The sequence below is a fragment of the Solanum tuberosum genome, unplaced genomic scaffold (assembly GCF_000226075.1).
Source record: "Solanum tuberosum cultivar DM 1-3 516 R44 unplaced genomic scaffold, SolTub_3.0 scf00073, whole genome shotgun sequence".
NCBI lineage: Eukaryota > Viridiplantae > Streptophyta > Magnoliopsida > Solanales > Solanaceae > Solanum > Solanum tuberosum.
The window spans coordinates 1,566,549-1,582,289 of record NW_006239002.1 but is presented as its reverse complement, the minus strand read 5'-3'; the positions used below and the strand labels follow the sequence as shown (position 1 = coordinate 1,582,289).

The 15,741-nt window shown below is 29.7% G+C and overlaps 3 protein-coding genes across 3 annotated transcripts; all 3 read right to left on the bottom strand.

Annotated features, from left to right (window-relative positions):
* Positions 1–6,358: 6,358 nt before the first annotated feature.
* On the bottom strand, positions 6,359–7,675 carry LOC102579197 (probable carboxylesterase 7). The gene has a single exon (XM_006346398.2). The coding sequence runs from the start codon at positions 7,534–7,536 to the stop codon at positions 6,502–6,504; it is 1,035 nt and encodes a 344-aa protein (XP_006346460.1). The 5' UTR covers positions 7,537–7,675; the 3' UTR covers positions 6,359–6,501.
* Positions 7,676–10,385: 2,710 nt separating this feature from the next.
* LOC102579519 (2-hydroxyisoflavanone dehydratase-like) lies at positions 10,386–11,520 on the bottom strand. The gene has a single exon (XM_006346399.2). The coding sequence runs from the start codon at positions 11,360–11,362 to the stop codon at positions 10,424–10,426; it is 939 nt and encodes a 312-aa protein (XP_006346461.1). The 5' UTR covers positions 11,363–11,520; the 3' UTR covers positions 10,386–10,423.
* Positions 11,521–12,250: 730 nt separating this feature from the next.
* LOC102579845 (probable carboxylesterase 7) lies at positions 12,251–13,472 on the bottom strand. The gene has a single exon (XM_006346400.2). The coding sequence runs from the start codon at positions 13,350–13,352 to the stop codon at positions 12,411–12,413; it is 942 nt and encodes a 313-aa protein (XP_006346462.1). The 5' UTR covers positions 13,353–13,472; the 3' UTR covers positions 12,251–12,410.
* Positions 13,473–15,741: the final 2,269 nt, after the last annotated feature.

Genomic DNA, 15,741 nt, shown 5'->3' with positions numbered 1-15,741 from the left:
GAAACAAAAACTTAATGGAGGGGATCTCATCTCTTTTTTAGTCGATTCAAAATCCACAAAAGAAAAAAATGTGTTATATCATCTAAATTAGAATGAAAAGAAGCGGATAAAGCTAAACAAAAGATGATAGAATCTTGATTGAGAAATTATGTCATATTAACATGTTATATACATAATATATATCGATAGAGTATGGATAGTATTTTTCAAAAGACAAAAGTTTGCATGATGAAAATATCATTAAAAAAAAAATTAAGCAACAAAATAGTCAGTTGAAGATCATGTTGCCCTTGATACAAAAAGTGTGCTTTGTAATATAAATATTGTTCTTGAAGGGTACATATCTTGATGGATAAATAATTAATTGAAAAATTATATAAGCAACAATAAGTGCATCTATATATTTGTAAATTATTGAAACTTCTACTTTTTCAAATTATAATCTGACCAACTCTTGATGAATCTTCCACCGCCATTAAACTTTCTTCTTCATTTTGATGACTTGTAGCAAATTAATTTTTGATCATCTCTTTTGACGAATCTTACACCGGCTTCAAACTTTCTTCTTCATCTTGATAAACTTTTGTTTGGCTATTGTAACACAAGAAGAAATTTTAAAAAATATATCTACAATCTACATAAAGCTGAAAAAGAAAAAAAAATAATACTAACAATATGAAGTTGGAGAAAATATAAATGAACATGCAACAACACCATAGGTGATTGCTATTTATAGATGATTTAAATCATAAGAATTTAGTAGAAGGAAGTTGAGGAGACATGTTATTTAATTAGAGAATACAAATAGGTGGAGGTTTTTTTGTAACTTTCATATGATATAATTATATGTAATGATGAATATGATTGTTTTTTTTAATTATTTAATAAATTGATTAATGAAAAAAATGAATGAAAAAACTCAAAAAAAACCACAAAAAAAAAAAGGATCCTAGGCCATTGAGAGGTGCCACATCACTTTTTTTTAATCTAGCTTTATAAATATACTAGTCAACTTAGCTGCGCTTCGCGCGGTAATAATTTTTTAAATAGTTATCAATAATAAAAAGTTGCTCTCAAATCTATATATTATAATTCAAGTTTTAATCTAATCTATTGTTAACATTTGCTTTCCACTAATTTGTATCATTTTAAAGTGTGATAAAATTTGAAGAAAGATTGATCCCTTATATAACCTTATGCCGTCAAATAGGATAAAAATGTGTTTACTCCACTTAAGCATGTGAAAGTAAACAATAATAGTTGATTTTTTTCACAACATCTCTTTAATTGATATGCATTTTGCTATATATTTTTATTTTCCTTTTTCTTCTTTATTTTTAAATTGTTTTTCTCTCTTTTTCCCTTGACTTCTTTTTTATCTATCGCCCTTTTACCATTTTGACCATGAATTATTATTTTCTTGAGAGTTGAATTCTGAAAAAATGATGTTGGCAGTAAAAAAAAATTATTTTTTTGTAAATTCACTTCGAAGCTTAATTTTAAAATTTAAAAAATTAATAAAAATATTTTTCACCTTTTCACTTTAAATTACTTATAAAAATTCAAAAACAAATTTTATTTGTGTTCATATAAAAAATTTAAACGATTAATTACTTTGAAATAATTATTCTTTAAAAAATTCACAATTTTCACACTGAAACGGCGCTTTAATCTGTCTTTTCTTTACCTTCGTTTTTCTCATCCTCTTTTTTGCCCTTACTTCTCTGGTCCATTTCAAAATAAACAAGTATTTCCACAAAATAATATATTTTATCAATTATAATATTACAAACTAATAATTTTATCATATGGGTATTTTGTGGATGTGTGTTCATGTACTGCTCTTATGTCCATGAGTATTACTGTATTTATCCTTAACATAATTATTATTATTTTAAAAAAATTAGATGATAAATGTTTGTAGCTTAAAAAGAGAAAAATGTTAATACCTGAAATTAATTTATACTTCACTAAGAAATTGAATATTTGGTAACACTTAATTAGTAGTATCGGAAGAGAATTGGTAAAAGATATCGTAATTAGCAATATATGATGGATAACTAACTAAAATTTGAATGATTTTCAGTATAGTCTTTTTCTTCCTTGCATGTATTATAAAATCATAACTTTGTCATCTTTGACTTTTTACCTCTCTCAAGAAATTTTTTGAAACCTTTCACATGCGACAGTGACAACAATACTTTCAACAATTTTAAAGTTCTTGATAATCAATAAAGAACCTTCAATCAACTTGTATTTGAACCTGCTAACTTAATTTCTTTTGACCATATATACGATTCATCGAATTATCCAAATATGATAAAATCATAAGTGATTTAAGAATTAAATAAGTTTTAAAAAGAATATGTATAGAAAGGAATAATAGTCATGGAATAAGATACCTTTTCGTCAACAAAAATATTATCCAAATTGATCAGTTCGTCATGTTCTTGAAAGTAATCACATTTCACATTTTGTAAATCCTAACATTTTATCATCAAATTATCTCTATCCCTAATTAACTCTAAAAAAAAGAATATGACATACTAACAATCCAACTAAAAGCAAGATATATAGATTAAGAAAGCTACCTTATGAAAAAGATACACCTCTGATCTATGTATAGCACAAAACAATAGACTAAGAAAAGAAACAAAACTAATTAAAAGCTACCTTATGAAAAAGATACACCTCTAATCTATGTATAGCACAAAACAATAGACTACGAAAAGAAACAAAACTAATTTAAAATATAATTACTCAAATATTAATATACATTAAAAGCCATTATAAGTCCTTTTATTTAATAGATTATATATTTAAAATTGAAAAAAAAAAGAAAAAAAAGAAAAAGGAAAATGATAAATAACAATGGTGGTCATAGAGAAGTATCACATCAACTCGTCTACATTTCGCTTTATTTTATATATATAGATTTCAACAGGTCTACACATTTAGTATTATAAGAATATGTAATAAGATACCTTTTCGTCAATAAGAATTATATCCAGATTAATCAATTCACAGTTTTTCTTGAAATAAATCGCATTCCACGTTCTTCAAATTTTATTTCTTATCATCAAACCATCTATATCAGTAATGATCAACACTGAAAAAGAAGAAGAAATATGTCAGATTAACAATCTAATTAAAAGTAAAATAGAGTAAGCAAGCTACAACATAAAAAGAAAAAAAATCCGAATCTATATATAACACAAAAATATAGAGTATGAAAAGACACAAAATTAATTAAAATATAATTACTCAGAGATTAATACATATTAAAAGCCATTGTAAGTACAAATTAAAAATAAAGTAACGGTTAATGAAAAAACCGAAAAGGTAGAATTAAGATTAAAATGAAACGATATAATCATTAATTTTGCAATTATAAAAAATTAAATTTCATAATTAGTGCTAATTTTTAGTCAATTAGTTATTTCTGAATAATTTTAACTACCACCATTTTAGCAGTGACTTAATCTAATAAAATTAAGCAAAATGCACATTCCTTTCTAAGTTATTCATGTTCCTTTTAAAGTTACTGTTAATTTAATTCTAAAATATATAATCAAATTAACATTCCTTTTTTGGTTAATTTTTTATAAATATATAATCAAATTAATGTTACAACAATTGTATTGCCATTACACAATTTAATTTGGAAGGAAGGGTTAAATGTTTTAAATGTTTATAATGAGGGAAGAGAATATTTTCTTTAACAGATTTTTTAATAGAAAATGAAGGAAAAAATTGAAAATTATGGGAAAATAGATAAATAGTGATACTGACCATTGAGGCATGCCACATCAGCGAGCTGATATTCAACTTTATATACATATAGATATGATTTTTTGGAAGATTTTTTATTATCAAAAATAAATTAACTTACATATCAAACTAAATAATAGATATTTAAATATAAAATAATAGCATTACATTCTAAGTAGATATTTCTTCGTATATGTTGTTTTTAACTCATTTACAATATCAAGGTTATAATTATTTATGAACTCGAGGAACTTGTGATTCTCCTTATGGAATATCACACTTCTACCTTATCGATTGTGATAAAAAATAAATAAATTACGCTACCCTTAAAATTATTTGATTGGATATTCATTTTTTTTTCATACAATCAAATATGGTGAGTCAATATGACTTGATTTTTATTTTTTGTTTTATGCTCTAGACTTCTCCTTATCAATTCAAACTATATTTATCCATTTGGGCTTCTACACATCCCTTAGCTTCTTTTAAAAATTAGCATATTCGAACCACTAACATTATTATAACCTACTCATTAACATGTTCAGCTTAATATCTCTTCACAGTAAGTCTCCAATCTCTTTATTTCAAAGAATAGAAAAAAGATAAAAATGATATTTAATCCACTTGAATAAGTTATAAAATGAGGAGAATGTTATTTTTGGTAGGAAAAATACAATTATAATTGAAAAATAAAATATACTTAGACTAAATTGTAAATATTTCACTTTTAATAAGAAAATTCAAGTCACTAAAGTGAAATCTTCACTAGTCTAACATTAGTCATTTTCACTTGTCTCCTTCGTGATACAACAAATCAACTATTGTATAATTCGAACAACCTGTGAATAAGTTATTAAATCTCAAAACTTCATTTTCTCAATACTAATCTCATTTTTTCATTCACTCTATCATATTTTTCACATCCAATTGAAAAATCGTGGAGTAATAAATTATGAATATACAGAAAGACGATTTTAAGGAATAGAGATGGCAAAACTCATTATGTGAAATAATTTAAAGGGGTAGGACAAATGACGGTGACAATTTTTCAACCGTAAATAATAAAATAAAGTAGACAATTCTTTAAACACTACAAGCCAATTTGTTGCATGTATTCTAAGATGTTAGCTTCAGGGCTTTTCCGGAATTTGCCATAGCTATTTTGTTGTATAGTTCCCATATATTAAATAACTTAATTCGGTGTTGACCAATTTGCCCTTTAGCTTAACTTTTGGCAGGTTACTCGAGGTGTGTCACATTTCAAGTTGAAAAATTGTATGAAATAACAAATTATTAATTTAAATTAAATATTATAGTCATAATTTATTTTATTTGTAATTCGCAGCAAACATCTCATTTTTTGTCATTTGATTCGGTATACAATTAGTCATTTTATACATTTCGGTATAAAATGTGTTTGAGTTTGTATAAAGCGAGAGAAAAGTGTATATACAAATACAAATACATATATTTTCGTCTTATACACTTATAATTATACAAATACAGATCTTAATATACAAATTACAATGTATAAATGAATTTATACAAAATTGAACAATTTGTATAAGATTCGATATACAATTAGCCATTTTCGGTATACAATTAGTCATTTTATACATTTCGGTATAAAATGTGTTTGAGTTTGTATAAAGCGAGAGAAAAGTGTATATACAAATACAAATACATATATTTTCGTCTTATACACTTATAATTATACAAATACAGATCTTATTATACAAATTACAATGTATAAATGAATTTATACAAAATTGAACAATTTGTATAAAATTGGATGTATCTAGTGAATTATACAAATCAAAAGCTTCATAGCAAACATAAAATTTGTTATGAAGCGCAATTATACAAACTATAACTATAACATACAAATATGATTTTTATGTTTGCTATATGTGAATGTTGTTCTTCCAAATTTTAGTTTTGCCCATACTTTATTTATTATTACTTAAGTTGTCTCATATAATTTGGTAAATATATCTAGGTTTGAGGTTCTTTAAGATATTCTTTAAAACACTTAAATAAGCAACTAATATAAACACTTACATTAAAAAAATAGAGGTTATATTATGGAGAATCACAATAATTAATAGCTTAAAATATTTAAAAAATTAACTGACTTTCAAAATTTCACATATATAACATAATTTGAGACATAAAGAGTAATATATATTAATTAAAAATTACAATAATTAACAGCTTAAAACATATTAAAAATTGGGTCAGGGTAAATTTTTGAAAAAATGGTAAACGAGGCAGAATAAAGCAGGCTAAGATAGTCAAACCTTCCCCTAAGCCCCTATTGGCTATTGCCATCTCTCTATCAAGGAATAATGGTCACTTTCTACATCATGAAAGAGTTGGCCTAGTAGAAGTCATGACCACTCTCTCCACTAAATAAAAATAGCAATGACAATTAACATAGTTTAATGCTTAGATATTATTGTGTAATTTAATAATTATGCAGGTCCCTGTCAGTAATGAAGATTTTCATATGACTTGTAAGATATTTTATCAAATCAATTTAAAGTTTTGAGTTAGATGCTAAAATGGTAAACAACAAAAACACAGTTACGTCCAATTCGTTATTAAAAATAGTACTCAATTAATTTTTGCAGACTTTGCTATTTATATAACTTTGGCACATGCTGCCTTATTATAGTTGAATTGCCATCACATACTAGTTCAAACAAGATTAAACCATGATTAGAAGTCCTAAGACTGATTAAGGAAAGAGGCCAATTTTTTCAGCATGGCCATGGCTTCTTCAGCTTCTGGAACAAACAGGTGAAACACATGTGCCTTATCTTTAACCTCCACAACCTCCACCGTTCCCAGCCACCCGCTCTTCTCCAACGCCTCCTTATAGTACAATCCCCTGAATCTCAACGGATCTTTTCCGGCGACGTACATAAGTACTTTCTCACACCCTAAGCCAGACAATTTCGGATCCTTTTCCGGGTTAATCAACGGGTCATCTAATCCCGAGCTATTGGGATTCACAAACAACCATAGCTTCTCAAAGAGATCCTTGGCACCTAAGTTTTCTCCCTCACCGTCAATCGGATCCTTATCTAACCCGGTGCTATTCGGATTCCCACTCAACACTAGATCCTCAACGAAATCCTTGGCAAGCAAGTTTTCTCCCTCACCGTCAATAGGATCCTTCCCCCAGAAAAATGGACAGGCAAGGAAAATCCCATCAATTTTCACACCCTCCAACTTTTCCAACCCGAACCGAATTGCTATATGGTGTGCGATGTTACCACCCGCGCTATCTCCGCCCAAATAGACAAGATTGAAATCGGCATTGTCTTTCAGCCATGGTTCACGACCATCACCATTGGCATGTGAAGTGACCCATTTGAGAGCTAGCCATGAATCTTCATGAGCTATTGGTAACGGGTACTCAGGAGCTAACCTGTAGTTAACAGAGACGATGGCGACTTTTGCTTCAGCTGCTACCAGGCTAAGATATTTGTGATAGGTAGGTGAAAAAGCAGATTCGATTACAAAGCCGCCGCCGTGAAAGTAGACGAAAAGAGGAATTTTCTGAACCGGGTCGACATTTTTGGGCAGGTAAAGTCTTGCTGATAGGTTAATTTGTGGATCAATTTCAACGTCTTTGATTTGTACTCCGGTTTCAGGATCAGATTCAGGTGGGACAAAAACTTCGCCCGCCAGCCTCTCGATTCGACCATCTTTGTAAACTCTCATCAATGGGAAAAAATCATGTACTATTTCCGCCATGGCTAAAAGCTAAGTTGCAAGAGAAGGTTGGTATACTATACACTAGTGCTGTGACAGTCACTTTTATAACCAAGAATTTGCTTTGTTTTAAAATCTGCTCTTTAATTATATGGATTTTGAATTGAATGTCCAAATCTTTTTTTTCCTAGTTTGGGGTAGGGTGTGCACTATTTGGATTAAACCGAAAAACCAAACCAAATCAAATCGAATTATAATTTGGATTGGTTTTTTGGATTTTTGGTTTGGTTTTGGATTTATAAGTTACTTTGTTTGGTTTTTTGGTTTGGTTTCGGATTTAGAAAAATGAAAACCGAAAAACCGAAAAAAACGAAAAACCGAAAAAAACCGAATTATATATATATATATAAATAGATTAATAATTACACCTATAATATTTAGGTTTACTATGTAGGCCGTAGGGTACTAATAATTCAGTATTGTTGTAATATTTAGGCCCATATCAAATTACTGCCATCCTATTTCACTAAATTTTAGGCATTAGGTTTTACATTATAACTATAAATATCACATATTACTTGCACTTTCATGACAAAAAAATTAGCAGAACTAGAATTAGTACTTTTCCTTATATGAAATTTTTATTTTTTAAGCATGCAAATATAACTTTGATTATGTTATTAATTAGTTATGAAATAAGTTGTAACCGAATAGCCAAACCGAAAAAAACCAAACCGAAAAGAGAAAAATCGAACCGAACCAATTTTTTTTTGGTTCGGATTGGTTTATACTTTTTCAAACCGAAAACCGAAAAACCCAAACCGAATAACACAAAACCGAACCGAAAAACCGAATGCACACCCCTAGTTTGGGGTCAACATGTTTACTCTAATTTAATTTTGATAGTTTTTATGATCATTTGCATTTATTTGTGCAATAACTTGTTCAAACAAAATCTGAACAAGTTAGGTATGGAGTCCCTCAACTCCACAAAAAGAAAAAACATTCATTTCCAAATAAATAAATAAAAAAGATCTCTTTTTTCCAATAATAATTTTATTTTTTCATTCACTCTACAACATTTTTCATATCCAATTAAAAGATAATGAAGTAATAAGTTATAAGAATATAGATTTGACGATTTCAAGAATAATAACCATTTTCTAGATCATAAAAAAGTGGCTTAATATGAATTATGACCACTTTCACCAATAAATAGCCATGATTAACATAATTTAATATTATTATTTTGTAATCCAATAATTATGTCCGTCTCTCATCTGTTATGAAGATTTTTGTATGGGTTTAGATCATATTTTAAGATACCGGTAAGATTTTGAGTCAGATGCTTAAATTCTTTCAAATATTAGAGAAGGTTGTAAACTTATAATTGCTCCACGTCAATTTTGAAATAATTTCTAAAAGGATTAAATTCTTTCAAATATTAGAAAAGGTTATAAACTTGTAATTGCTCCATGTCAGTTTTGAAATAATTTCCAAAAGGATTTAAATGATCATGGTTATTCTATGTATTTTCTTAAATTTTGATGTGTTGTTCATATTTTTTTTAAGGATATTCCGCTCAAACTTTAATGAAATTATGTGGGCAACAACTTTTCTCTTATATTTTAGGCATATGTATTAAATTCATGTGTAGCCTAGCCCAATATCATCATACTTAGGTGCATTATTAACCACTCAAATTAAAGAGCAAGTATCACTATTTCAGATCGGTGAATTTCAATTAAAATATCTGAAGTAGCAAAGCCTTGGATCAAGATAGCACTTGAGCCAATTACTCTCTCATATTAGTTGATTACTTTCCTTTTTACACGCATATTAAGAAGAGATTTAAAAAAAAAATAACAAACCTAATAGACATAATAAGGTTCTATATCTATAATTTCGATGATTGCACTCCATAGCTATAGTTTCATTTGCTATGGAGGCTGCAGTCGTATATTTTTGTTCGTTTGTATATTTCGCTTGCAGATATTTAAATAGGGTAAGTATATACAAAATCTGTATTTTTACATCAAGAAATTTTTCAGAACTCTGTTTGTATATTTCGCTTGACAATATAGAAACAGGGTAGTTTATTATGAATTTTTCATAAATCGTATACAAATAGCTCGGGTAAGCATATACAAATTTCTAAATTTATACAATCAGGAACCAAATTATACAAGTCATGCGAATTATACAAATCAGGCTAATAGCAAATTTGGCGAAATTGTAGTTGCGTATTAGAATTTCCCTAAACAGTAGCTATAACATAAATAAAAAAATAATTTTACTGATTCACCTCTTAAAAAAACTTCTTGGAAATTTTACAAATAAGTATGAACACATTCAAATGAATTAATTTCAAGGGTAATATAGGAAAAAATTTATTAATAATTTTTTTTTATTTAGTAAGGTGATCAACTATTATGAGATAAATATTTTTAGTAAGATGATCAACTAATTAGGACGGAGAGAGTATTTTACTTAATTTTTTATTTTTTTAAAATACAGATTATACGAATAAGGGAGAAACTCTATGATAGAAAAATTAATGATTTAAGGGAAATGTCTTGAAGAAATCCAACAAATAACTAATAATTTTGTTATACAGAAAAAGTAACTATTATGCCTTTATTTATTTTCTAATTGGTATCTATGGATTGATCACAAGTTGAAATATGATATTTTAGACATGATCATTTAATAAACAATTTGAAATCAAGTTGATTTGAAGTTAAATTTTATTTGAACTTGCGATTATAAACAAAAATTAATAATAAAGTGTAATAAGCTATCACAAAATCTTTCATGATTCAATATTTATTGATCAAACTTTAATTAAAAAAAAAAGAAAAGAGAAAATCTTTAACAATTACATCCAATTCATTCATGAAAATAGTACTCAATTCCATGATTAAAAGGCCTAGGACTGATTAAGGAAAGAGACCAATTTTTTCAACATGGCCATCCCATTTTCAGCTTCTGGAGCAAACAGGTGAAAAACATGTTCCTCATCTTTAACCTCCACAACCTCCACCGTCCCCGGCCACCCACTCTTCTCCAACGCCTCCTTATAGTATAATCCCCTGAATCTCAACGGATCTTTTCCGGCGACATACACAAGTACTTTCTCACACCCTAAGCTACACAATTTCGGATCCTTTTCCGGGTTAATCAACGGGTCATCTAATCCGAAGCCATTGGGATTCGCAAACAGCCATAGCTTATCAATGCAATCCTTGACAAACAAGTTTTCTCCCTCACCGTCAATCAGATCCTTCCCCCAGAAATATGGACAGGCAAGGAAAATCCCATCAAGTTTCACACCCTCCAACTTTTCCAACCCGACCCGAATGGCCATATGGTGTGCGATGTTACCACCCGCACTGTCTCCCCCAAAATAGACGCGATTGAAATTGGCATGGTCTTTTAGCCATGGCTCATAACCATCACCATTAGCATGTGAAGCGATCCATTTGAGAGCTATCCATGAATCTTCATATGCTATGGGTAACGGGTACTCAGGAGCTAACCTGTAGTTAACAGAGACGATGACGACTTTTGCTTCAGCTGCTACCATGCTTAGATGTTTGTGATATGTCGGCGAAGTAGCAGATTCGATTACAAAGGCGCCGCCGTGAAAGTAGACGAAAAGGGGAATTTTCTGAATTGGGTCTATATTTTTGGGCAGGTAAAGTCTTGCTGATAGGTTAATTTGTGGATCGATTTCAATGTCTTTGATTTGTACTCCGGTTTCAGGATCCGATTCAGGTGGGACAAAACCTTCACCCATCAGCCTCTCGATTCGACCATCTTTGTAAACTCTAATCAGTGGGAAAAGATCATGTATAATTTCCGCCATTGCTGAAAGCTAAGTTACCAGAAAAGGTTGGTGTTACTATGCACAAGTGCTGTGAGATCTACTTTTAAAACCAAGAACTTGGTAATAAGTTTTATTTTTAAAAGTCCAATAGTTTAGTATTCTATGTTCCAAAGAAAGTATATCATATTTTCTATTGAATAATAATGTAAATGATTTCATTGATTAAAATCAAATAATTCTATTGTCACTTTTAATATCATGTTGCTAATCAAGATAAAAGTGAAAAAATAGTCTATGAGTAAGTAAAACTTAATCCATGGCTTGAGTGTCACAGTGACCTCAATCCTTGTAAACCGTAAAAAGTTATAGTACATTCGAAAGAACAAACTATTGAGTGAATTGAGCTTCGTAATTGTAATACTTGTCTTAAAGGCTCAAAAATTGAAATTCAAAATATCAAAATTGATTAATTTTAAATCAAACCTTAAAACTCCAATCAAATGCAAGTTTAAATTGAATTTGAACGGTAATTTCTTCAATATAAAATAAAAAACTCAAATTCATATTCAATTTGAACGGTGTAAATGCCCACATCTGATAATTTTTCCCTCTAAGATCTATAATTCATCACCATATGTACAAACAAAACAATGCTAGTGAGCGTAGCCCATACTCACGACCAAGGCAAGGCCATTTATTTTATGTATGGCTTAGTTTTAAATGGAGCTTACCAGAAAGATCGATAACAGCGAGTTTACACCAAATTGGTATTCCGATTATTATTGTATTTTATAAAAACAAAAAACGTATGTTGGTGGTGTTCCTTTTCATCACTTAAAGAAGTTTGTTCTATCTTATAAATAACAAGTTGAAGCAGTGGAGCAAGATGCGCCATAAATAGAGAGTCTGATTAATGAACTATGATAGTGAAAATGAACTCTCCTACCTAACTTACATTTAGTCAACAAAAACAGTAGGCCGCCGCAGTCTCCGAAGATTGAGAAATATATTAAGAACCATGAGAAAATCTTTAACAATTACATCCATTTTTTATTCATAAAAATAGTAGTCAATACCATGAATAGGCCTAGGACTGATTAAGGAAAGAGGCCAATTTTTTTATCATTGCCATGGCATTTTCAGCTTCTGTAGCAGACAGGTAAAACACATGTGCCTCATCTTTAACCTCCACAATCTCCACCGTTCCCGGCCACCCACTCTTCTCCAACACCTCCTTATAGTAAAATCCCCTGAATCTCAATGTATCTTTTCCGGCAACATACACAAGTACTTTATCACATCCTAAGCTACACAACTTCGGATCCTTTTCCGGGTTAATCAACGGGTCATCTAATCCCGAGCTGTTGGGATTCACAAACAACCATAGCTTCTCAATGACATCCTTGGAACCTAAGTTTTCTCCCTCACCGTCAATAGGATCCTTCCCCCAGAAAAATGGACAGGCAAGGAAAATCCCTTCAAGTTTCATACCATCCAACTTTTCCAACCCGACCCGAATAGCTATATGGTGTGCGATGTTACCACCCGCGCTATCTCCCCCTAAATAGACGCGATTGAAATCGGCATGGTCTTTTAGCCATGGCTCATCACCATCACCATTGGCAATATGTGAAGCAACCCATTTGAGAGCTAGCCAGGAATCTTCATAAGCTATGGGTAAAAGGTACTCAGGAGCTAACCTGTAGTTAACAGAAACAATAACTACTTTTGCTTCAGCTGCTACCTTGCTTATATGCTTGTGATATGAAGGTGAAGAAGCAGATTCGATCACAAAACCACCGCCGTGAAAGTAGACAAAAAGGGGAATTTTCTGAACAGAGTCGACATTTTTGGGCAGGTAGAGTCTTGCTGATAGGTTAATTTGTGGATCAATTTCAACGTCTTTGATTTGTACTCCAGTTTCAGGATCAGATTCAGGTGGCACAAAACCTTCGCCCATCAGCCTTACGATTCGACCATCTTTGTAAACTCTCATGAATGGGAAAAAATCATGCACTATTTCCTCCATTGCTAAAAGCTAAGTTGCAAGAGAAGGTTGGTGTGTGTAGTAATACACAAGTGCTGTGAATGCTACTTTTAAAAGCAATAATTTGTGGCAATCAAATAAGAATCTTCAACAAACTTTCTATAAATAAGATTAACTTCTATTCACTGATTGATAAGAAAATTACGCCGTCCATTCATTTTTAGAAATACTTATTTCTTATAATATATCCACATATTATTTATATTTAAATAAAAATAACAAAAAAAGTATTATATTGTATTTTGAACTCTAAATTAATTATAGAAGTTTGTTTAAAATTCTTATTTGATTGCCAAAAGTAAGAAGAATTATTTCACGCTTTCTTTCTTTGTATAAACATTTGTGTGTAGGATGGTTATAGTCTAACCAACTTTTTAAATATTTTGCTTTGAATTTTTAAATAATTTTCAAAGGTCCAATAAATCAGTATTCTAGGATCGAAGCAAGTATATCATATTTGCTATTGAATAATTGTATGATTTGATTGAGCAAATGATGAATGCGACACAAATAATCTCCTCTTTCGTTTCCACTCAACATTATGGATGTCAAAAATGAACCCAACTATAGCTAACTCACCCAATCTGTCATGAGTTTTAAGGATTAGACTCAAGATAATTTGTATTGGGTTCAATCTTAATTCATTCAAACCTTAATCCATTTTAATATATTCAATTTCAACCCAAACTGCCCGTTTGATACCCCTACTCAATGTTGATTAGATCTTTTATTAAAATAAAATTTGAATATTTAAAAAAAGTATACTATAATTAATAGAATTATCTTTTATAAAATATAAAGACGTCATTCTATTTTAACTCGGCATGTATAATGATGTTTCTAGAGGACATATACTTCTTTTGTCCTCATTAATATATAAAATACAAACAATTCAAGTGAGCGGAGTCCATACGTAATGACCACTACCAGTTCTATTGTCCAGAGAGAATTTCTTTTGGAGGTATAGTGGAGTCGAGATTTAAAGCTTATGAGTTGAAAATTATTTAATTTTTTCAAGTTATTGGGTGAGTCCTAAACTAAATAATTTTTTTTAAAGGTATATTTAATGAATTTTCAAGACATACAAAATAAGTGCATCCTTCTAAGCAAAAAAAAAGTGTTCCATAGATGGAGAGTCTAGTTAATGACTATAATAGTGAAAATGATTTCTCGTGTCACAATGGCAAGTCCAAACAATATTTCAAGTTCAAATCAATCTCTATCTTAAATCAATAATTTCAAATTCAAGTCCAAACGGCTAATTATTTGATCAATAAAAAGAAAAGAGAAACAGCTGAAATAGTAGAGAAATTCTACACAACTAAGAATTCAGCTTGATTGTTGAAAGAAATCGGCCAGCCATTTCATCAGGGCCTTAGCGCTCTCACAAGTTGGCTTAACCAAATGAAAAACGTGTTCTTCCCCTTCTGTTTCTTTAAATTCCGCCATCACCTTTCTGAGTGGTGTATGCAGGATTTTCTATATGTGGTGTCAATATTTAATAATAAATAGTTGATATAATAACACTATATTAATAAAAAAATGTTTATTACTGAAAAAGCCAAAAAAAATATAGCTCTTAGACCATCTTCAACCCATCTCTATTTTACTCTCCATTCCCTATATTTGGAGAGTAAAATATAGAATGGACACTCCAATCCAACTCTATATCACCCTCTATTCTTCATATTTAGAGAGGTGAATGTAATATAATATTTTAAAAAATATATTATTTAATATAAACTATTATCATCCCGAATTAATAGTATTTCATATTTTTTAATTTTCGTCGATAATATAATATAATTTTATTATTAATTTTCACTATAAAGAATACACAAAATTAAAATGATAAGATGAAAATTTTAATTTAAAAATACAACACATAATATGATAATTAAAATACAAGATAACAATACAATACATAAGATAATAATTTAAAATGCAAGATAAAATACAATACATAACATAATAATTAATTCGCGATGAAACAAGAATCATGCCGAAAAGATGTTGAACGTGCATTCAGAGTTTTACAATCACGTTTTGCAATTTTTGCAGGACCGTCACATTTTTGGAGAAAGAAAGTGCTACATGATTTAATGACTACATTGCATTATACTGCACAACATGATAATTGAGGATCAACGTGATCTTAATGCACCAATTCAAGATGTCGTAGAGGCTCCAACTCCAACGACATAACTGGTGATAGATGAAAATTTCCGATTTAAACAACTTCTAGCTAGACATAAAAAAACAAGGACAAAAATGCTCATTTTGAACTCCGTAATGCATTAATAGAAAATTTATGGGAGCAACGTAATAATTTTGAAAATTGAGTGTTTATGTAATTGTATTTCACTTTTAT